This window comes from Bombina bombina, chromosome 4 (genome assembly GCF_027579735.1).
Source record: "Bombina bombina isolate aBomBom1 chromosome 4, aBomBom1.pri, whole genome shotgun sequence".
In the NCBI taxonomy this organism is placed as follows: domain Eukaryota; kingdom Metazoa; phylum Chordata; class Amphibia; order Anura; family Bombinatoridae; genus Bombina; species Bombina bombina.
The window spans coordinates 1,179,047,129-1,179,071,689 of NC_069502.1; the positions used below are offsets into that span (position 1 = coordinate 1,179,047,129).

General features: G+C 36.5%; 1 protein-coding gene across 2 annotated transcripts in view; it reads right to left on the reverse strand.

The window, feature by feature from the left end:
* Nucleotides 1-624: 624 nt before the first annotated feature.
* Nucleotides 625-24,561, reverse strand: part of FOSL2 (FOS like 2, AP-1 transcription factor subunit) — a 53,165-nt gene continuing 29,228 nt past the window's right edge. For both annotated transcript variants that reach the window (XM_053712650.1, XM_053712649.1), the window contains exons 2-4: nt 15,068-15,322; nt 12,287-12,394; nt 625-7,887 (exon numbers count right to left, since the gene is read on the reverse strand). In XM_053712650.1, coding sequence (XP_053568625.1) covers nt 7,381-7,887; nt 12,287-12,394; nt 15,068-15,307 — 855 coding nt within the window. In that variant the 5' untranslated portion in view covers nt 15,308-15,322 and the 3' untranslated portion in view covers nt 625-7,380. The remainder of the gene's footprint in view (nt 7,888-12,286; nt 12,395-15,067; nt 15,323-24,561) is intronic.

Genomic DNA, 24,561 nt, shown 5'->3' on the forward strand with positions numbered 1-24,561 from the left:
GCAACTCACTTTTGATATTTTTTGATCCAATATGGTCACCATATGCATCACACAAAAAGAAGGCATCACATTCATTAAAATGCATGGGGACATACATATAATTTATAAAGAAAACCATGCTTTCTTAAAGGGACATGAACAGAAAATATTAAATGTCATGATTCAGATAGAGAATACAATTTAAAACTTATGTTATTTAATTTGCCTCATTCTTGAGATATCCTTTGTTAAAGAAATAGCAGTGCACATAGCTGAGCCAATCACATGAGGCATCAATGTGCAGCCTCCAATCAGCAGCTACTGAGCCTATTTAGGATATGCTTTTCAACAAAGGATATCAAGAGAATGAAGAAAATGAGATATTAGAGGTAAATTGGAAAGTTGTTTAAAATGACATGCTCTTTCTAAATCATGGAAGAAAACATTTGGGTTTCATGTCTTTTTAAGGACTCATTCAACAATTTGTCATGTAAAAAAAAATTGGGTGCGATATGTTTTGAAATGAAATGTTTACAAACTAGCGCTACTGGTGAGTTACAGGTTTGCCTATTTACATTCATTCATATAGGACACATTTTATTATTATATCAGACTGTTACCCAATAAAGAGCAGAGGCCACAATATTTAAAATACAGCATTTTATTATTCAGATAAATAAAGAACAAAAAAACAAACATCATTTGACTTTCAAGCAGTGAATTTACCCACACAATCCATTTAATTAAAAGCCTACAGATTTCTGATTCGGGGGTAAAAGTGTCCAAGCCCCTTGTTTTGCCTACAAGAAATGGACAGCAATAGGCAATATAACCCTGTGTGTAACAGGTCACATACAAAGGCAAAAGTATTTCTAACAAGGATCTCTCATCCATGCTCTTTACATTTTATATATAAAAATATATATAAATATATACACACAACGGCAATTTCTGTTAGACAAAATACCACAGGGCCCCATACACATGTGCAGTACAAGAAATACATTGCATTAAGGAATGTTAAAGACTATTTTACCCAAAGTAACAAGACAAAGTATTTGCATGTGCTCTTTTTTGTTCACTGATAAACACGGACTATAAATTTAGCATTTGGCCATTTGTGAGCAACAGAAGATACCTTAACACAGTGTCAGTCTAGATATTAATCTGTATTAAACAACATTACGCCTCTAGAGTCAAATAAATTGTGCTTAAGACAAATTTACTATGTGTGTGTGCTCTGTAAGGGTGAGCTCTACAGGTGGCCTGTACCATCAACCACCGCATGGTGACGGATGTCATCAGCAGGAAACAAGGTAGTGCAAGACAAGACTGACATATCTGACTAGGGATTGTCACCTGAAACAATGTTAATGTGAGTCCCACCATATATTTACCTCCTATATCTAATGGTTCCTGAAAATACCCAACTCTATTTGTTAGCTGCTTAGTTAAACCCTAAGATTCATCACAAACTGATACATAGCTTGAGGAAACTTATAGAATGAAGGTTATCCCCTCATATTTGCAACCTTAGGTTTAGTCGGCCACTGCATAATCCAAATTTTGCCTGAGCTGAATTTCCATCATCTATTCTTTAGATCAGTGTTTCCCTAGATTCAATGAAACCTTACTTATTTTTCCATAAAAAACTATATATTTTTTTCTTTCCATGATGTAGAAAAGTGCTACTTGTCTTGAGTAGCATTTTCAGATGATCATGGAGAGACTGAATTGTTCTGATTAGCAGCTTATTGATGTTCATTTGTGAGAGTGGAGTTTCCTGGTACTGGCGAGTCATTGTGATGTTCTTGGGAGCTGTTTTAGTGTCTTAATAACTTTCATGCCCTTAGAGTTCCATGGCTGAATTTGGTTGGGAAACACTGTTCTAGAACCCATAACATGGCAACATTTTAAAGATAGCACTAATTCTAATACAAAATAGACCAGAAACTTAAATTCGTAGCTCAACCAGGCATCTCTACTGACCTGTTAAGGTCCTCTGACAAACAAAACATTTTTTCTATCTCTCCTTATGGTCTCTATCCAGTCTCACCCCTCTGCCTCCAAGTTGGCTTACTATTTAACACAGGGTGTAATCTAAACATGTATGCCTTGCACATTGTGCAACTAACGTAAGATTTGTAATTGCGTCATTTAATGCTTGTCTTAAAAACAAAACCCGAGGACACCCACTCTTTTACCCCAACCTCCAAAACAAAGAAAACAAAGATGTAAACATTTTTTAATAAATAAAACATACAAATTAAAAAGCTCCCAAGAAAATATTCATTATTTAAGCCTAGCTGTGAATAAAGAATGTATGGAAGGATATGTGATATTGCGTTTTTAATTATTTTTTTAATATATAGATTTATAAACTTGCCAGGTAACCAGATTTAAAGTAAATTTTATGAAGCTTTGGGGGGGGGGGGGAAGAAACAACATAACAGGAGTTTGGACATTTTAAGAAGGTTTTTAAATAGAGTGTAATGGTGCAATTTGGTCGGCTACTAGTAAAGATATCTTTCTATCAGCTGGCAATATTTGGGTGATAAGTACCAGAGATTTAATGCAGATGGTAGCAGAAGTTTACAACCCATTAATAGTGTCAGTTTCTCTTGCTGATATATACTATTCATGTCCTTCTTATATCTGCATGTGAAAAATTAAACATGTTGGGTAAATGGCAAAAGCTTGTATAATAAATTATATCTGATAAGATGGCCAATGTATTGACTAAAACTATCTGCAACAAATCTGTTCATGATGCAGAAGATTCCAGTTACCAATGTATTTATATTCATCATAACAATACAGTTTAATTATTGCTTCCTTCAAGGCACCAGATAGTGACATAGTTTGTCTCCCATGTATTTTGCTCTTTAGTGCAGTATAATGGGTTATTAACAACCAAATTGATAAAGACATAAAGCTGAATATGGCTTAGATCCCTCCCCACACTGTAGTCCGATTAGTAGCTGGTGAAGCACAACAGAAGCAGACTCTTGCTTAAGACTGAGTTTAACAAACATCTGCAGCCAGGGCATCAATAATTTTACTTCTGGTTCCTTGTTTATTGGACTATTCCACATATATGTATGTCCCAAAATCCTAAGTGTATGGCTGTATCCTCAATAGTCTTGCTACTTAAATTTAAAGAAAATTTGTCAACCCCTGGCTTAATGCCCCATCTAATCATGAAGACAACCTTGTAGTCATGAGCATCCTGAGCAGGGGCAAGAGGGGGACAAAATTGCCCCACCACTGGTATTTTACCCCTTTATATAAAATGCACAAGCAGCCATTGAGTCACACCATTGGTGTCAATGAGCCACCATATTTAAAACAATGTTTGTGCAGCTCATGCATACAAGCAACTCCCTCCTGGTGCACGTTACAACCGATATTAAGGCGTGTGGGGCATTTTATTTATCGATCCTGTTCCTGCCCCTTCTACCTCCAATCTTGGGTTTGCAAGTGCAAACGTAGGCGGTCTACTGATGTTGAGCATGAGATGCTACTTGCAAAGTTCACTTTCTTCAAGGAATGTGCCATTCAGTTAGTAAAACTCCCAAATAAAGAGTCTAACAACCAGTGAATCTTCAGTAAAGAATCTGCAATACAACTAGTGAAATTCCATTGAGGAGTCTCCAATCATGCAGCCTTGTGCGACTGACCCATAAGTAATCGGACTCCAGAACAAAATACTGAGCTTGTCTACCTAAATAAATATATGAACTGGGTACATTAAGAAGCTTCTGTTAAATAATGAAGCTTAGCTGTAGATCTTAGTGTTTGTAACCATATAAAGAAAATAAAGACTGAATGAATACAATGTAATGTAGTTCCAGGTTATTTAGTTGAATAGCATAAAGCTTCAAAAATGATTTAATCTATTTGTGAAGTGCAGCAGTAAAGATTAAACCCAATAGCAATTAAATTGAATAACATTGTACAGGCACACTCAAAGCATATTGGTCTATGCTCTTTATAAAAAGGATACCAAGAAAATGAATTAAATTTAACAATGGAAGTAAATTGGAATTTTTTTTTTTTTAATTGTATGCTTTTTCTGGATCAAATTTATTTTTTTATGTTCCTTTAAGCACAGAAGGCACAAGTAGATTCTATAAATTATGTTTTAATATTTAATAAATATAAAACTTTTTTTAATGGCTCTGAAATACATAATTTATTTTGACACAATACATCATGATATGACACTGCAAAACCATGTAGAAGTTTTGCTGTGCTTTATATTAGAATATATTAGTTTGATAAACTATAGTTACTGGATGTTATTTTATGTAAAATAAAATCAAATGCAGAGGAATACTTGTTGTTTATGTATACACACAAGTAGACAAAATATCTGGTATCATTCTGCAATCTTAAGTCACTGAAATATCAAATAAATTAAATACAGGGCTAATATCATTTTGTTCCTCTCTTGAACTTATAGAAAAATGAAAAGAATAAATATTTTTGGAATTATAATGCCAATATTAAATCATATACTATATGTACAATCTTACAATGTCATATCTAGGTGTCAAATATAATTCTATAGTATTCAACCTTTACTTTTTGGCTATGTAAAAAATAGATTAAAGTTAAATTAAATGAGCTGTATTTTTTTTTATACTGGTGCTTAAAGGGACATGTTAGAAAAATAATTAAAAAAAAACTGCAATACAGCATTTTTTATGGATAGTTCAATTAGTACTTATGAAAGAAAAAGGCATAGTGAAAATTTAGGAAGGGAAAAGATGAAAGGCGCACTTCAGTAATAAAATTAATCATTTTTTGGATTGTGTGGTTTAAGACACAGACAAGAGGAAATTACATGACTGAGGGCCAAGCAGATATAGCCTTGTCATAAACACTGAGCGCTGCTGTGGAGAGATGTGTGAGTAACCGCAAGTGACTCTTATGTGACAAGGACTGCACACCTGAATCAGACTGCAGACAGGCAACTCAATCCATGGCTCAGTTAAGTCTTCAGCTACCCTGGAGGAATTCAGCAAGTGAAACACAGCAACACAGCCACAGCAATAACCTTTTTTTTCATGGTAACATGAGGATGAGACTTAAAGGGACAGTCTACTCTAGACTTGTTGTTATTGTTTAAAAAGGATAGATAATCCCTTTATCCCCCATTCACCAGTTTTGCATAACCAACACTGTTATATTAAAACACTTTTTACCTCTGTGATTACCTTGTATCTAAGCCTCTGCAGACTGCCCCCTTATCTCAGTTCTTTTGACAGACTTGCATATTAGCCAATCGGTACTAACTCATAAATAACTCCACAGGAGTGAGCACAATGTTATCTATATGGCACACATGAGCTAACTCCCTCTAGATATGAAAAACTGTCAAAATGCACTAAGATAAAAGCGACCTTCAAGATCTTGGAATATAGTATATGAGTCTACCTAGGTTTAACTTTCAACAAAGAATACCAAGAGAACAAAGAAAATATAATGATAAAAGTAAATTGGGACATTGTTTAAAAATGATATAACCTATCTGAATCATGAAAGTTTAATTTTGGCTTGACTGTCCCTTTAAAGTATCTTAAATGGGAAAACCATTTAATATGCTACGGACTAGAGAGCTGAATATACTCTTGACTCCCGCCCAAGATATATTTACCACTTAAATAAACATAAAACACCTTGTTATTACAAGACTTTCTGCATTTATTCAATAAATGAACATATTAACCTAGTGTGATTTGTTTCTGAATACATTAACACTTTATGTTAGAATTCCTCCACTAATTGCTTTATTTAGAGGAGCCAATTCAGACTTGTTGTTTGATTAGGCTTGCTACTGTCATTTTATTAGCAAAGCTTGTATTGTTTTGGAGGTATCATATCCTATTACCTCTGCTGAAGCCACTTAGGGACATATATGTAGCAGGGTTAATTTTATAAAGTCAGCAGTGTGCACTTCCAATTCTCAGAATTGTAAAATCTATATTTTTCAGAGTTAAATTACAGGAAAGGGCACATAAATGATAATAATGGTTTTTGTACTACTCATAATTCTAAATTATTTTATAATCTCAAGGTCTTTCATGTCCTTTAAGTGGAAATTTATACCGGAACATGGCAGCAACTTGCAAATATATTGCTATAATGTGGGACAGGAAACACTTCCCAGTTTTTATTTTACTGTACGGCAATGGTTGAGTTTTTTTTTTTTTTTTTTATAACCCTAATTATCATTGTCCACATTGCTCCCCCACAAGTTCCATGAGTGACAATTATTTATGGATGTGAATACATGATCTGAGACTTTTTATAATCAGCATTTGGTAGCCATTAAAATAGTTAAACAAATAATGACTCCATTAGAGGAGCCACCGTGTAACACAAACAAACTCCACTACCACTCCAGATACCCAGCTCCTGAGTGTTTAGTGTAATAGACAACCCACAGAACAGAAAAAAGCAGCTCCCTTTACAATATCATAATTGCAGTACACAAAGCAAATAGTATTCATTAGAACAGAAGGAATGAGATGTGCCTTTGATTTAAACATTATCAATAAAGTTATGGCCATTCAAAACATGGTAACACAGTGGTTTGAAATAACCGCTTCAAATCCCACAATGGTTTGTCAGGAGTGTCTGCCACAAATCAGCTTCTGAAATATGTAAAAGGCACAAGAGGAATAGGCATATTGCCAAGTATCTATAGTTTCCAAATGATCTCTTGCCAGATCTTTTATCCAAGCAATTTTAGAGATTCCACCAGAACAAAGAGTATGGAAGCTGTCTTTGGCATTGTGTATGCTTCACTGGCATTGCTTCTCATGATATAATTACTGGGTGCAACAAAATTTTCCCTCGATTTCTCCTCTTTTCCTCTCTTGCAGTCAAGAGGATTTCCTTTGTTTTCTTTTAAAGGTTCACGGATTGCTCTTAATAGTAAAATGCATGGTTTACAAACAAAAAAATCTGTACCTTCAACCAGTGAAGATAAAAACCCTCCTTTACCTTAAAGTGCCCTCAAGACTTCAGATCAAATGAACAAAAGATACATATCAAATACAAGAAAGACTGGGTGAAATGTCATGTGGTGTGTGGTTGACTAGAAATAACTTAAACCATTTAGAAGAACCAATCTGAAGTCCCAGATGACGTGCTGCACTGAAGGAATGAATATTCAGTCTGTTGCAGATCGTTCTGCAACCCAGGTTGTCTAAGCTACATCAAAGCATTATGAAGTGTGTGATCCAGTTTCATGTTGCTCCTTACACTACTTGTCCATTTAACAGTTCCAAAAAAATCCTCTCAAACTGTTGAGAAGCTGCTACCACCAGTTCTGATCCCTTCTTGGGGCCCCCCTCCAGTAACGTAAGAAAGCAGTTTTCTATTGAACTATTACAAAGCCAGAAGTGTGGGGGAATTTATGGAATCTGATGACTGGTCCCCACTACTGCTGCTGCGACGATGGGCTTTAGAGCAAGACTCTGATGGTGAAGCAGAGGAATCCTGGTCAAGCACACTTGGGTATGTGAAGACAAGGTTGGAATTATTGGGTGTGCTCGGAGGTGTTGAAGACATCACTACAGGTGTGTTAAGTGGCTCCTCGATAAAATAACCTCCACCAATGTGGATTGGCTTGATCACAGATCTCTGGGTTTTGTCATTGGTGGAAGAAGTGGTGGCAAGGTCTTCTTCCACCGGCTCCTGTTTTATGACAACACGGCCTGTCACCACTGGGCGGACCACATGAGCACTGTGGGAATTAATGTTTCTATCCTCTGGATGAATCTTACACATAGAGGAATGGGCAACAAGCATGAATTCAAGCTTGTCCTTCTCCTTCTGCAACTCAGCAATCTCTTTCTGTAGCCCAGACTTCTCATGCTCAAGTTTTTCGGTTTCCTGCAAGGAAAGAAAGGCAGATGTCAAGAACAGATTATTATTATTATACTTAGTAAGTTTTTAAAGTACCAAATGTACAGTGCTAAAAAACATTAAGGTGCATGATGACTGGGGAGTACTTACAAAAGACAATTATGTGAATGATAAAAAGGTAGAGACCCCATTTGCAAGGTGCCACATGGTGACGGAAACCTTGCATCAAAATGCTCACCCTGGTGACACCTTAAATGAACATATTACTCAAAATTGAAAATGTGCAATTTTGCATATACTACTAAAATGTACTACTATTTTAGGGCCATAGGTACACAGAGCTCCAAACCGTCCCACATATTGTAAGAATGTCAAGGTTTGGGAGCTTTTACTTGCTGCCCCCTGCAAATTCTCTTTCAGGGACCACCCATAGATCATCCTTCTTGGTCCCAGCTCCCCCACAAAACACAAATGACTGCCTATGATAAGTCTTCTTTACCTCACAGTCCCAGAAGATCTCTGTGAGATGTTGAGAGGTAGAAGTACATATGCTACACAATATTCAAATGCTGCGCCTGATCAGAGAACTAGCAGTGGCATGTAAGATATCAGTGATGATTCATCAGAGAACTAGCAGGGGCATGTAAGATATCAGTGATTATTCATCAGAGAACTAGCAGGGGCATGTAAGATATCAGTGATTATTCATCAGAGAACTAGCAGGGGCATGTAAGATATCAGTGATTATTCATCAGAGAACTAGCAGGGGCATGTAAGATATCAGTGATTATTCAACTTGCATCAGAAAACCTCCAGCTTTAGGAGCAGATGCAGAGTTTAACTATGAGTGCACTGGGCACACGCAGCATATTAGCCAATACTTAAAAGGTACATTACAATTTTGACTATTATGTTCGTTTAACAATAAGTTATGAAGGACAATTTTTAAGGAAAAGGATATTTTTTACAAACTTAAGAAATATTGCTAAATGTAATGTAATATATATCTATATTTGGAGTCTTGTGTTTATTTATATAAAATTATAACTAACATTTTAACCCATTCCTGCCATTAGGACATTTCATGCCGTCCTGACTGTGCTTGATTTTAGCGCCGTTAGGACAATATGGAATGTCCTAGTCGTTTGGCTGTACTGAAGCCAAAGGCTCTTCCTGAATGGAATTGTGGCCTGGAGGGCATGCCTAGCGTCATAGGCTCTCCCACCAAACACGATCCCATCATTGAAGTCATGCAATCGCATGAACAATTGAGTGATTTCAATTTGTTTACACCAGAACTTTGTTCCAATGTAGAAAAATTACTCCCATCAGGAAAGCGTTAAATACATATTTTTTTTTATTTTTTTTTTTAAAGTTATTTTATAGCAACAAAAACTAGTCAAGAACATATTAAGGGAAAAGTATTCAGTATTATATGCAGGCCGGATTTATAATTAGGCAGAGTAGGCATGTGCTTACAGGTGCCCTCCATAGAGGGGTGCCTGTTTCTGTCTATTATAAATAGCAGTCAGCTTAAAAATTACCTTCCTGAACCCCCCCTTGTGAGAACTGAAAAACATAGTAAGAGCTAGTTCCTGTTTGACCTCTGATGTCAGAGCTAGCTGCTTTCTATCATTTGTTAGCAGCAGTCATGTGCCTACTCTGACATCACAGGTGACTTAGATAGACGGAAACTAGCTGCTACCCAAATATGGTGGCTTCATGTAAGTAACTAAAAGCTCATTTATAATAAATAATATAATAATAATTTATATTATAATAGGGTCTGCACCATATTATTGATGCAATTATATGTTATGATATGATTTTTTTGTAGCCCCCAAATAGAATTCTGTAACTATAAGCACAGCTGTGTTTCTAGTTAGTAATGTGTCTTCTTCGTAAATTAATACAGGATTTACATTGCACCTTCTCATACCCTTACCCCTGATGAAAGTATGGGGCCTGGGGAGGTGCTGTTATTTCACTGCCGCCAGCCATCTTAGTTAAGGTCGCCGGCACATCGGTGAACGGGGAGCGCGGCCGGGCACTTCAGATTTTGGTGCCTACTGGCACATGGGCTGTAAATCCGGCCCTGATTATATATGAGATAATGCTTTGTATTAACTATAAAATCTGAAATCTTGGAATTAGAGAGGTAACGTTCACAATCATTCTCTTTGGTGCACATGTGCACCAAAAAAGGGTTAAATTAGATTAATTTATTTGTATTTCCTATAAACAAGTCACATTAATTTGACTAGTTACAAATTTATCATTTATTTTCTCCTATAGAAGAATGACACTTTTCTTTGCATTTGCCTACATTAAAGTTCCCCATAACTACTGTGGAGAACAGCTTTAGAAACCTGTTCACGACCAGTTGTAGAAGCAAAGTTAGAAAAATAAAAAGGATAAACAAGGCACAAAAATAATATAGTATAGTACGAAGCGCCATAATAATGTACATTGGAGCACAAAAAATATATATATTGGTGCGCAAAATTATATATAAAAGGTTGCAAAATAATATCTACTGGGGCACAAAAAAAAAATATTTAAAAAAAAAGCGCAAAATAATGAAAACCAATCTATTTTCTTCAATGACAGTTTGCTGAAGAGGGGCGTTAACAAAGCTACTAGTGAGGCTGTATAAATATTGCTGTTGGTTCATATATATGACTTGCAAGAAGAATAGATGCTGATTTGCACTGATAAATTAGGCACCGATACTATAGAGTGAATAAATAAATACTATTTAACTATGTTACTATTTGCTATGCCTGTCTGAGTGTAGAACTCATTATGCAAAGGTGTTGCTGTTATTGTAAACTGTAACGTTGATATGGACACTGTGCAAGCAAGATTTGCATGGTAACTAGAAGCGCAGATTGTTTGTTTGTTGTGTTTTAACATTATATAAAGAGCATTTCTGTATTTGGATTTTGTCTGAGGATGGGGTGTAGTTTTAAATGGCACATTAAAGTGATTGTAAACTTTAACAAATTAAAGCCCAGTATCAAACAATCTTAAAAACAGGGGCACTTTAATTCATAAAAGTTTTCAATTATGCTTTTTTTTTTTAAAAAAATACCACTTTGGCGTCCAGCTCGGAGGTACGCTACAATTGGAGGAAGCCGGATTCGTCATCGATCTGCTAAAGAAAGGAGAGGGAGAGAGCGCAAGAAAAAAAAAATCCCACAGACAGGGAAAAACAGCATAGTGGTCAGCTGACTACCCTAAAAAATGTGCGAGAGGGAGGAGAAAGAAAAAAAAAAAAAGGAGAGAAAAAAAAATCCCACATGGAGAGCCCAATGTACAAAGGAAAAACATAATGGTGCTATATAATAAAGGGATCGGCATTGAAATTAGAAGGTGCATATGAAATATTTTATCTAAAAGGGACCAGGTGCTTGTTTGAAGGTTGTCTCGAGGAGAGGGTTTTTGAGAGTGAGAGAGTGAGAGAGTGAGAGAGTGAGAATGATGTTTTCAATGGATATGAAACAGTGCTCTTTTTAAAAAACAAAAAAAAAACAAATACAGTATGTTAATTGATTTAACAAAAACAAACGAGCACTTAGAAATTTTTTTTATCAGTGCAGCCACTCCCTAAAGCTATATAAAAGTGAGCTACTATAAGTTCTACAGTCACATGAGTCTTGCAGAAAAGTCCTCTGATGATGGGAAAGAAACTGGCTGGAGCTATTGTAGGTGTCTCCTAGCAACACTTCAAAAGGAAACACTGCTCCTTTGCCTTGCTGTAGGGACCACAACCCTTGTAGGGTTGTGACAGGAAGTAAGGTACCATTCAAAAATGAATTAAATAAATAAATGAAAGCAAAACTCCTTGTAAAATTAAGAATAAATATTGCTATGATTTTTTTTTATTTTTGTAGTAAAAGCCACTGCTTTGTGCTTTATTATTATAACAATGAAACAAACTGTTGTATAGCCCTTTAACTTAATAAACCAGTTATGCAATATATTAATAATCAAGCAATATATTAAGAAACAAACTGATAAATCAAAGTTAAAGGGACATGAAACCCAAACATTTTCTTTCATGATTCAGATAGAGAATATTCTTTTAAACAACATTCCAATTTATTTTTATTATTTAATTTGCTTCATTTTTCAGATATCCTTTGTTGAAGAAATAGCAATGCACATGGGTGAGCCAATCACAAGAGACATCTATGTGCAGCCAACAATCAGCAGCTACTGAGCCTATTTAGGTATGCTTTTCAACTAAGGATATCACGAGAATTAAGCAAATTAGAAAATAGTAATAGTAAATTGGAAATTTGTTTAAAAGTGCATGCTCTTTCTGAATCATAAAAAGAAAAAAAAATGGTTTCATGTCCCTTTAAAGAATTTCTGTTACAGTCTAGCAAGGTTTCTAAATGCAAAGAGCCAATGGACATACCGCCTGAAGTTTGTCCGTTAGTTCTCGCCGCCTATTGCGACATTTTGCTGCGGCCAGCTTATTCCTCTCTCTCCTCACCCTCCGCTTTTCCTCTTCTTCTGGGGACAGCTGTGGACAGATTGGGAAAAAAATAAGAAACTGTACCTTGTGGTCAAAAAATGACCATAAAAAGCAAAAGGACGTTGGTTAAATAGGAAGCTGTGGTGTTCTTGACATTGTGCAAGAGGAGAAGGAGTGTGCAAAGTAAAGCCTAGCGGGGAGAGGACACCGTCTGTGGTCAATATCTTGCACATTTCACAACTCTTATCAGTTACATTTGTAGCAGCTTATTACGTCAAACAGTAGATCTATAGTATGTTTGTCACCCCAGTGAATTTATCTGGTGATCAACAGGAAAGTGATGAAAGCACAAAGTGTATAAAATAGATTTATGTTTCTATCAACTGGATCCTTATAGGATACTTCCAACCAACAAAAAGATCCCACTAGTGACTGCAATAAGTACACTGGTGCAGTAGGATACTATTATACATTATATGGAGAGAGGTCTCACATAAAATGGGGATCATCACCTCTTGCTTATTTAAAAATCCCTAGAGAGGACAAAAAACTTTTAGAACAAGCAAAGAGGCATATGGACAGCACACATGACTATGATATTCTGTATAAATAAGGTATGTGGAAATATATAGAACACAAGATGTCACTTTTTATATTTATTTCTTCTGATTCAAAGATATTTAACAAAACAAGCTACAAATGCATGTAAACAAGATGTGTCATATCTGGGCTGTACAAAAACACCTAAAACCACACAAGAATAATGCCGGCCTATCACAGAGCTGGAGCCCTGCAATCAAGTGATGTTAAAAGAAAATAATGCCTGTTATGCATATGAAAGAGCAGAGATAATATAACTATTATGGGATACTTCTTGCACAAAAACAAAACTGAAGTAAGGGACATCCTATGATTAAGTGCCTGGTGTGGCACAAAACTAGTCAGGACCATTTTGGCTATGTACTTTGGTTTTAAACCTAATAAAGTAATTTTAAACAGCCTTTTTTCTTGGTACCTCTTTTACATTTGTGCGGCTGCATACACTTTTGTTTTGGATTTTCAATTTTAGCCGTCTGGCTATTGCAGCGTGCACCCCTTCCAGCTGGAGCCTTGTGGTTTGTTCCACTTCCTCTCTTCTGTTACACAGTGTTCTGAAGGCTGCAGCGGCGAGGACCGTTTGTTTTTAAAGGGACATTAAACCCACGTTTTTTTCTTTCATTATTCAGATACAGCGTGTTATTTTAAATAACTTTCCAATTTATTTCTATTATCTAATTTCTTTAGTTCTATTTGTATCCTTTGCTGAAAAATATACCTAGGTAGGTTTGAAAGCTGCTGATTGGTGGCTGCACATATATGCATTTTTTCCTTGGCTTTCATCTAACTCCCATTAGTGCTTCCCTGCTCCTTCATCAAAGAATAAAGCAAATTAGATAATAGAAGTAAATTGGAAAATTGTTTAAAATCGTATGATCGATCTAAGAATTTTTTTGGGTTACATGTCCCTTTAATGTTTCCAATGACAAATTATGATAAAAGGGACATTATGCTTTAAAGAACAATAAAGAAGTGATGGTGTCTGATGTTTTGTGCCTGTATACCACCTACAGCCTCCTCTCTGCATCGCCCATTATATACAGAGCTATGAGCAGACAGACGTACTTGTCAAGCTAGTTTTTAGCTGTACAGTAGTTCAAAGAGGTCTGATCACAAAGAGTTGGGTCTCACAGAGCCATAGATCTGTGTTTGATTGATGCGCTAATCCCTGCTACACCCTAACATTGGACACCTGCCAGACTCCAGGAGGATGGTTCTCACCTGGGGAATTTATTATGAGATCTGGCTGGATTTGCAGTGATTAAACAGATCAGTAATAACATGAATCACTACAGGAAAATTGTCAGAAACACTTGTTACCTTAAAGGATCACTAAACACCGTAGTGTAACAATCAATACATGCATAATAAAGAGGCAATGCAAAGAACTTAGTTTGACATTTGCTACTACTCATTTGAAATTCAAAGTCGTTTTCATTCTAAATGCATCACGTGACATCCATAAACCAATCACAAAATAAATATATGTATATCCTGTGAAGCTGGGGCCTCAGAAAGCGTGCATAAAACAATTGTACACATTTAGACAATGGAAGCAAATTAGAAAGTTGTTTAAAATTGTGTGCTCCATCTGAATCATGTCAGTTTAATTTTGACTTGGCTGTCTCTTTAACAAATGAATGGTGGCATATTGTTGCTTCTGGAAAAGCCTAGATCACAAAGGGGACACATTTTCTGCATATTCACAAGAAGGGCTGGAAAGCAAAATTTTAGGAAATCTACTAATTAAACACAAAAATGTACTAGATATAAACAATCCTGACATAAGCAATGCTTTAGCTAGATCTGTGGGATTATTTTGACTTGCACAAGAGTCAATGTCTGATAACAGCACATATGTTGTACAGTTTCAGAAAGATATACATGCAAACATTCTTGCTAACTCAGATGCGACACATTCCTGAGCATATCTAGATAAGCTCTTCAACAAAGAATACCAAAAGAACAAAGTGCATTTTGTTATAGAAGTAAACTGCAGTTTTTTGTTTTTATTTTTTGTATGAATCTTAAAAATCTGGGGAGGGGCAGCGACATATACTTTAAGTCCCTGGCTCTTGCCTCTAAAAGAGGGAATCCAAAACTCCACTATTAGACTCAAATTACCTGCTCATCTCTCCTTCTCCTGCCTGCAGTGGTGCCAATGGTTTTAATCACACCTGGTCTCTGTAGGGCATTGTGACCCGTCACTGAAGATAGATTGGGCACCTGGTGACTGTAGGGATGTGAACGTGTGTATGGACTAGACATGGAAGTAATTACTGTTGGTTGGACCATCCACTGCAAGTCCTGGTTGGTAGTGATGGCATTAATTGTGGGTATAAAGGCACTGCTGGATCCCGGCATTTCTGGTCTGTATTTCTGTTGATACAAAAAAAAAAAAAAGTCCGTTAGGAAAAGTGAAAGAGTAAAAAGAAATAATAAAGCCAAATACTTTTGCAGAATTGACAAGAATTCTATTTCCATGGGCCACAAAAGTTACACACTGGAGAATAGCCGTGATTTGCCAGATTCAAATAGAGCATACAATTTTAAACTTTTACATTTACTTCTATAATCTAAATTGGCATTGTCCTCTTAGTATCCTTTGTTAAAGAGTAAATCTAGGGAGGCTAGTGTAACATTGCTATATACATTGTTGCAATGTTGCCAAATGGCTTAATACATTAATGTGCTCCTGAGCTCACCTAGGATTATTCTTTAACAAAATGATAACAAGAGAACTAAGCAAAATTGATAACAGAAGTAAAATGGTAAGGTGCTCTATACAATCCATTTATAGGACCAGTAAATACAGTAGATTTGCATAATCAATAAAATGCATAATAAAAAGACAATACAATAGCACTTGGTCTGAACTTGAAATGAGAAGTAGATTTTCTGACAAATTTCAGTTCTGTCTATTTCCACTCCTCCTGTATCATGTGACAGCCATCAGCCAATCACAAATGCATATACGTATATTCTGTGAATTCTTGCACATGCTCAGTAGGAGTTGATTACTCTAAAAGTGTAAACATAAAAAGACTGTGCACATTTTGTTAATAGAAGTAAATTGGAAAGTTGTTTAAAATAGCTTGTTCTATATGAATCATGAAAGTTTAATTTTGACTTGAGTGTCCCTTTAAGTTTTAAGTTTGGCTTTAGTGTCCCCTTAACAAATATGTACTTAAATTGTAATATCCATTCATATTTATATAAAGATTTCTATATTTAAATGGGCATAAAAGAATAGTACACAGGGGCTGCACTGCTCGTGTCAGGCAAGCTTGTGTATAGTGCTCACTATCAGTGCCTTCCCATTCTCTGAGGTTAGCAACAAGGGTGTACACAAAATAGCAATCTTTGAGTAAGAAAAAGGCTAAATAAGACGTTTTAAGCACACTTTATATTACAAAGTACGTTAAGGTGCTATACTTGGGCAGCCCAGGCAGGTTACGGACTTTTTTTTTTCCAGAGATATTGTTTTCATTTTTAAACATATTAAAAAATGAATTAAAAAATTCCAGAATTATTTCAAATCTGAAACATTGTATGGTACCTAGTACCAAATGTGAGAGTGAGTCACGTCCTCACTGCACAACAATCTAATTAGAGAAGACTCACTGAAGTGGGATCACTGTGCCCCCCCCCGTCACCTGGCTGCAGATGAAGGTAATGCTCTGAGAATTAGACAGAGAGGACAGACAGTGACAACAGCCACATCTGCCTCAGGCTACAGAGCTACTGCAAAGGAAACATCTGTGTTCCAGACTCATAACGGGATTCTGTACACACCATATTATCTGTCAAGTCAGAAGACCCAATAAATGTATATCTGTAAGAAAGTTCCATCAACTTAAAGGGACAGTTCACACAAAAATTTGCTCCCCTTTAAATTGTTCCCAATGATTCATTTTACCTGCTGGAGTGTTTTAAATTATTTACAAGTAGCTCCTTTACCCCTATTTTGGCATTTGAAATAGCTGATTTAGCCTGTGGTATCCCAACCTATACTGAAAGTTTCTATACTGGAGTATATTCTATTGAATAGCCCAAGTAAAGACAGCCAGCAGGAGATATTACAATCTCAGGGGGGGGGGCATGATAGCTAAAGGGACAGTCAACACCAGAATTGTTGTTTAAAAAGGAAGATAATCCCTTTATTACCCATTCCCCAGTTTTGCATATCCAACACAGTTATAATAATACACGTTTTACCTCTGTAATTATCTTGTATCTAAGCCTCTGCTGACTGCCCCCTTATTTCAGTTCTTTTGACAGACATGCAGTTTAGCCAATCAGTGCTCACTCCTAGGTCACTTTACGTGCATGAGCTCAACGTTATCTATATGAAACATGTGAACTAATGCCCTCTAGTGGTCAAAATGTATTCAGATTAGAGGCAGTCTTCAAGGTCTAAGAAATTAGCATATGAACCCCCTAGGTTTAGCTTTCAACTAAGAATACCAAGAGAACAAAGCAAAATTGGTGATAAAAGTAAATTGGGAAGTTGTGCATGCCCTCTTTAAATCATGAAAGTTTTTTTTGGACTTGACTGTCCCTTTAAGTAATAAAATGATAATTTTCCATTGTTCTCTCTAAGTATTGAGCTTTGGTTTTCTAGACAAATATATGATAAGGAAGCAAGTCTGTGTACATAAAAGTTATAACATAATGAGATCTGATATTACCTGAAGCTCAACCTATTGTAATAGGCGGTGGTTTAAAAGCACAAAACCAGCTACTTCATATACACAAATAAACCCGAAACCGCAATTTCTCATACATTTTATACTCTGCAGCTGGTATAACAAGTCATTGAAAATACATCCATATAAAAACAATTTTACAGTGTACTGTCCCTTTAACATTTAACCTCTTAAGTGTAATATGTGGCTGCAACACATAGCACATCCTTGCAGTCCTCTGGCATCCAAGGGGTTAAACCGTCCTGAAAGTACATTAGTCTGCCAATGGCACCATGGGACACAAGAAATGCTGTAAACTTATGTTTGTCCACTGCTCTAAGCAATTACCATGTAGTAGGTAGATGGTTTAGGTAATTTGCAGCACTTTGAAGGAAACCTTGGATATAGAATAACATTTCTGTCCCTAGGGAATGTGAGTCAAGCACAGTTTTTAAAACAAAAGGAAGAGGTGTTTAATTTCCCTTTAAAACTTTTTGATACTTGTATTTAAAATGTGTACTTAAAGGGGCAGTCTACTTGAAAATGTTTGTTTAAAAAGATAGACAATTCCCTTTTATTACCCATTTCCCAGTTTTGCATAACCAACACTGTTACATTAATACACTTTTTACGTCTGTGATTACCTTGTATCTAAGCCTCTGCAGACTGCCCCCTTATCTTAGGGCTTTTTAGAAACTTGCATTTTAGCTAATTAATGCTGGTTCATGCATAACTCCACGGGAATGAGCACAATATTATCTGAATGACACTCATCAACTAGCACTGTCTAGCTGTGAAAAGTTAATAAACTTAAGAGGTGTCCTGCAAGGGCTTAGAAACATGCAGATATTTAGAGGTGAAGAGGTTAAAAAGTATATTAATATAACAATGTTGGTTGTGCAAATCTGGGGAATGGGTAGTAAAGGCGTTATCCATCTTTTTAACTAATAATAAAAAATAAAAAAGTACACTGTCGATTTAAGCATAAGGAAACAACTTTCATTTTTTATTTTTCCCCATTTTCATTGAATTTAGCTCTGAAAACTGAGCAATTTCAAATTATCAGAACTTGAAATGCATCCTGCTGACTTATCAAGGCTAACCATGCTACATATATCCCAATTGTCTATTAGACAACAACTGCAAAACAATGCACTATACTAACATTTTAACTGGGACAAGCCTTACTGTCTTAACTAAAGCCCAGACTGGCTCCTCCAAATATGGCAAATAGTGGATGGAGTTTGGCTATTAAAAAAAGAATTGTAGCATAATTTGTTATAAAATGTTAAAGGGATATAAAACAAAAAAATATTTTGTGATTCAGGCAGAGCAGCCCATTTTATTAAAGTTTACAATGTACTTCTATTATCAAATTTACTTTGTGCCCATGATATTCTGTGTTAAACAGATACCTAGGTAGCATCTGGATCACTATCTGGCAGGAAATAGTGCTGCCTTCTAGTGCTCTTGCAAATGGATAACTTTTTTTGTCAAACTGCTGCCATTTAATGATCTAGAAATGTGCCGTCTCCTAAGCATACGTCCCTGCTTTTCAACAAAAGATACAAAAAGCACAAAGAAAAAATGATAAAAGAAGTAAATTGTAAAGTGGTTTATAAAATCATATTTTCTATCAGAATTACGAAAGAAAAAATGTTGGGCTTCCTTTCCCTTTAAGACTGGGTTAATATGTTATTCTATATCAATAAAACAGAAATGTCTTGTAATTACTGTCTCTTTAATTGCCAGTACCACAAAGTGTTGATTGATGTTTGCCAGCAAGCCGGTTTGTGGCTTAGTAATAAATAAGATCAAATCTAAATATAGCTGCAAGCAGCGATAGAGGTGGCCATGCGCATCAACTTTGCAATTGCATACAAGCAGCTAAGTCACAATATAAAGCTTTATAGAAGTTTTTACAATTCTAACATTAGCAGATGGAAAGAAAACACATTTTCAAAATTTTTGCGTTTTTGAAGATGGCTGCCCCTCCATATGATTAATACTTTCATCACGATCAGATGTAACTCTAGGTCACAAGATTTTGTGTTACAGCAAATTTCACAGCTTTAACATAAGCAGTTGGAAAGAAAACACGTTTTCGAAATTTTCACGTAAACCAATATGGCTGCCACAGCTTGTGACCAATTCCTTCAACATGAACAACTGTGACTCTAGGTCACAATATAAGGTTATACAGCAAGCTTCACAGTTCTAACATAAGCAGTTGCAGAGAAAATAGATTTTCGAAATATTTGCATAAAACAAAATGGCTGCCAGATCATATGATATACAGCCTCCATATTATGCATAGTAATTGTCACCATAGATGTCAATAAACATGGCAAAAATAAAGCATTTTTGTAAAACGGTTTTTGTTTTATTATTAATTTAAAAATATTGTTAAGCGTTTTTGAACAATTCAAAATGGCTGCCAAACCACATGACCTATCAACTTCTCTTGAACAAATCTGAATGTTAGTCATAAGATAACTCTGTAAACAAAATTTCAAGTGTGCGCCTTAAGCGGTTTCGGAGAAGAAGATTTTTATAGTTTTTAAAAACAGCGCATACGAAACAAAATGGCCGCCAAGCTATGCAATGTATGGCTTTCAAATTGCACATACTAATGCTCACTATATACCTCTACAATTTGCAGAAGTTTCATGAAAATTTGCAAATGTTTTATTTCACGAAGGCGACTGCGCAATGCGAATTTTAACTGCAATATTGTCTTTAACCCCTTAATGACCGAGGACGTGCAGGGTACGTCCTCAAAAAAAAGGCAGTTAACGCCTGAGGACGTACCCTGCACGTCCTCGGTGTGGAAAGCAGCTGGAAGCGATCCTGCTCGCTTCCAGCTGCTTTCCGGTTATTGCAGTGATGCCTCGATATCGAGGCATCCTGCAATAACCATTTTTAGCCATCCGGTGCAGAGAGAGCCACTCTGTGGCCCTCTCTGCACCGGACATTAACGGCTACGTTCGTTGGTGGGTGGGAGCCGGTGTGGGAGGTGGGTGGCGGCCATCGATGGCCTTTGTGATGCGGAGGGGGCGGGATCGGGGGCGGGGACGACCGGGGGGACGCGCACGGACGCGCACACGTGCACAGGGAGGCCGGGCGGGCGCGTGCACGGGGAGGGAGCGGGTGGGAACCACTACGCTACAGAAAGTTTTTGTTAGAAGTGGGGATCAAAGGGGTTAATATATTTATTTTGGTGATCGGTTTTACTGGTGGGGTATTGGACTGTGGGGGGGAAGCTACACTACAGAAACAAATAATAAAAAATAAAAAAAAAACATTTTTATTTGCAAACTGGGTACTGGCAGACAGCTGCCAGTACCCAAGATGGCCCCAATAAGGCAGAGGGGGAGGGTTAGGGAGCTATTTTGGGGGGGATCAGGGAGGTTGGGGGCTAAGGGGGGACCCTTTCTGCCAGTACTTAAGATGGCGGGGACAATTGTGGGGTGGGGGAGGGAAGAGTGCTGTTTGGGATGTGTCAGGTGGGAGTCTGATCTCTACACTAAAGCTAAAATTAACCCTGCAAGCTCCCTACAAACTACCTAATTAACCCCTTCACTGCTGGCCATAATACACGCGTGATGCGCAGCAGCATTTAGCGGCCTTATAATTACCAAAAAGCAACGCCAAAGCCATATATGTCTGCTATTTCTGAACAAAGGGGATCCCAGAGAAGCATTTAAAACCATTTGTGCCATAATTGCACAAGCTGTTTGTAAATAATTTTAGTGAAAAACCTAAAGTTTGAAAAAGTGAACAATTTTTTTTTATTTGATTGCTTTTGGCGGTGAAATGGTGGCATGAAATATACCAAAATGGGCCTAGATCAATACTTGGGGTTGTCTACTACACTACACTAGAGCTAAAATTAACCCTAGAAGCTCCCTACATGCTCCCTAATTAACCCATTCACTGCTGGGCATAATACACGTGTGGTGCGCAGTGGCATTTAGCAGCCTTCTAATTACCAAAAAGCAAAGCCAAAGCCATATATGTCTGCTATTTATGAACAAAGGGGATCCCAGAGAAGCATTTACAACCATTTATTCCATAATTTCATGAGTTGTTTGTAAATAATTTCAGTGAGAAACCTAAAGTTTGTGAAAAAAAATTGTGAAAAAGTAAAAAAAAATTTTATTTGATCGCATTTGGCAGTGAAATGGTGGCATGAAATATACCAAAATGGGCCTAGATCAATACTTTGGGATGTCTTCTAAAAAAAAAATATATACATGTCAAGGGATATTCAGGGATTCCTGAAAGATATCAGTGTCCCAATGTAACTAGCGCTAATTTTGAAAAAAAGTGGTTTGGAAATGGCAAAGTGCTAAATATATAAATATTGTAAAACTAATGTAATAAGTGCAAAATTACGCAATTAAATGCCGATTAAAAGGTTAATGTCTCACAGCAGCCATGTTGATTATGGAAAAATCGCAATTTGAACAAACTTGGTAGAGGACCTTGCAAGGAGCATATGTGCAAAATTTAGCTTTATTGCACTAAGCGGTTTAAGAGAAAATGATGTTTGAAGATTTTCGCAAAATGCAAGATGGCTGCTATATCATGTGACCATGGCACTTCTGTTGAGCAGTGGAAAATCTAGTTCATAGCAGCACTGAGCACAGCAAGTTTCAAAGTTGTAACACAAGCAGTTCTAGAGATAAAGATTATTAAGCATTTCTCAAAATTTGTTGCAAAAAGCAATATGGCTGCATAACCCTATGACCTATGAGTTCAATATTGCATGAGATGTAGCAGAGCAATAGGCTGTACTAGCATACCTGATTTCAAGAGCTTTGCTTTAGCAGTTCAAAAGTTATGGGCAATAGAAAAAGTGGCGGAATAATAAAAATAATAATAATAATAATAATCCTGGCAATAACAATAGGTTGTCCTGCAACTTCGTTGCATGGCCACCTAATAATAATCCTGACAATAACAATAGGTTGTCCTGCAACTTTGCTGCATGGCCACCTAATGAACTGTTCTAATTTTAAGCAAATCATGAAAGTCTGACATGTTGGACACCCTCAGTGATATGTAAAGCAGGAGAATATCCCATTCTCACAGTAATTTATAATCAGTTTAATAGGACATTAGAGTTACATGGTTTACATAGAGCATTCAGATTTAATAGACCGTTTACTGCACTTCTTTTACTAAATGTACATTGTTCTTTTGGTATCTTTTTTTGAAAATCATACCTAGGTAGGATCAGGAGTAACAATGCACTACTGGGAGCTAGCTGCTGTTTAGTAGCTACAAATGCCTCTTGTCGTTGGCGCATCAGATGTGTTCAGATAGCTCCCTGTAGCGCATTGCTGCTCTCTATAACAAAATAAACACAACCTTCTTTTACTCAAAAATATAATTGTTTGGTTGGGTCCTTTGCCAGACTGTAAGCAGCTGATTTTGATGGACAGTAATAACCCTTTTTCCACATGAAACCATCTCTGCTTGTTTATTATAATCCAAAACCCTTAAAGGGACAGTAATCAGTATGTGAACAATTAATGAGCTCAATGAGAGTCTCACCTTTTAATACAGGAAATGTTCTCTATAATTTACACCACAAAAAGTCCTCCATTTACTGTTCTTTTAAAATGGACAGAGACAGAACACGTTCTAATACTCTACACAGTGACTTGCGGGTGATGAAACTAAAGTATGCAATATAGTATCGTGTAGCTATTACTGGCAGTATATGCAATCGCCTCTGACACTACAGTCAGGAATGTGTTTGTGGGAACCTCACCCAGAGAATGATGTAAGAAATGCAAGTGAGGCAGAGATATGTGTGAGAGAGACTGATGCCTGTGCACGTAACAGTGTCTACAAAAATACCCATAGGCTTTAATGGACTGACCCATATGCATTTAGCCACTAGAGGTGTTAGAACACACAGATATAGTCACACTCAGGAAGGATTGGTGGACATATGCAACCGATTGCCTCACTTTCCTGGGGTTAAACACAGTACATTAGGATCAGTAATGACAAATACACAGTTATGCTTAAAGAAACAGAAAGCATTTCACTTTTTCATTAGAGTAGTACAAGATAACCCTCTCCAGTACCCACCTCCAGGCTTGATATGTAGTTTTTATTAACTCCTTAATGACCACAGCACTTTTCAATTTTCTGTCCGTTTGGGACCAAGTATTTTTACATTTCTGCTGTGTTTGTGTTTAGCTGTAATTTTCCTCTTACTCATTTACTGTACCCACACATATTATATACCGTTTTTCTCGCCATTAAATGGACTTTCTAAAGATACCATTATTTTCATCATATCTTATAATTTACTATAAAAAATTTTTATAAAATATGAGGAAAAATTAAAAAAACACACTTTTTCAAAATTTAACCCCCAAAATCGGTTACACATCTACAACCACCAAAAGACAACCATGCTAAATAGTTTCTAAATTTTGTCCTGAGTTTAGAAATACCCAATGTTTACATGTTCTTTTTTTTTTTTGCAAGTTATAGGGCAATAAATACAAGTAGTACTTTGCTATTTCCCCAAACCACTTTTTTTTCAAAATGAGCGCTAGTTACATTGAAACACTGATATCTTTCAGGAATCCCTGAATATCCCTTGACATGTATATATATTTTTTTTAGAAGACATCCCAAAGTATTGATCTAGGCCCATTTTGGTATATTTCATGCCACCATTTCACCGCCAAATGAAAAACGTTAAATATTTCCAAATCTTAGGATTCTCACTGAAATCATTTACAAACAGCTTGTGCAATTATGGCACAAATGGTTGTAAATGCTTCTCTGGGATCCCCTTTGTTCAGAAATAGCAGACATATATGGCTTTGGCATTGCTTTTTGGTAATTAGAAGGCCGCTAAATGCCGCTGCGCACCACACGTGTATTATGCCCAGCAGT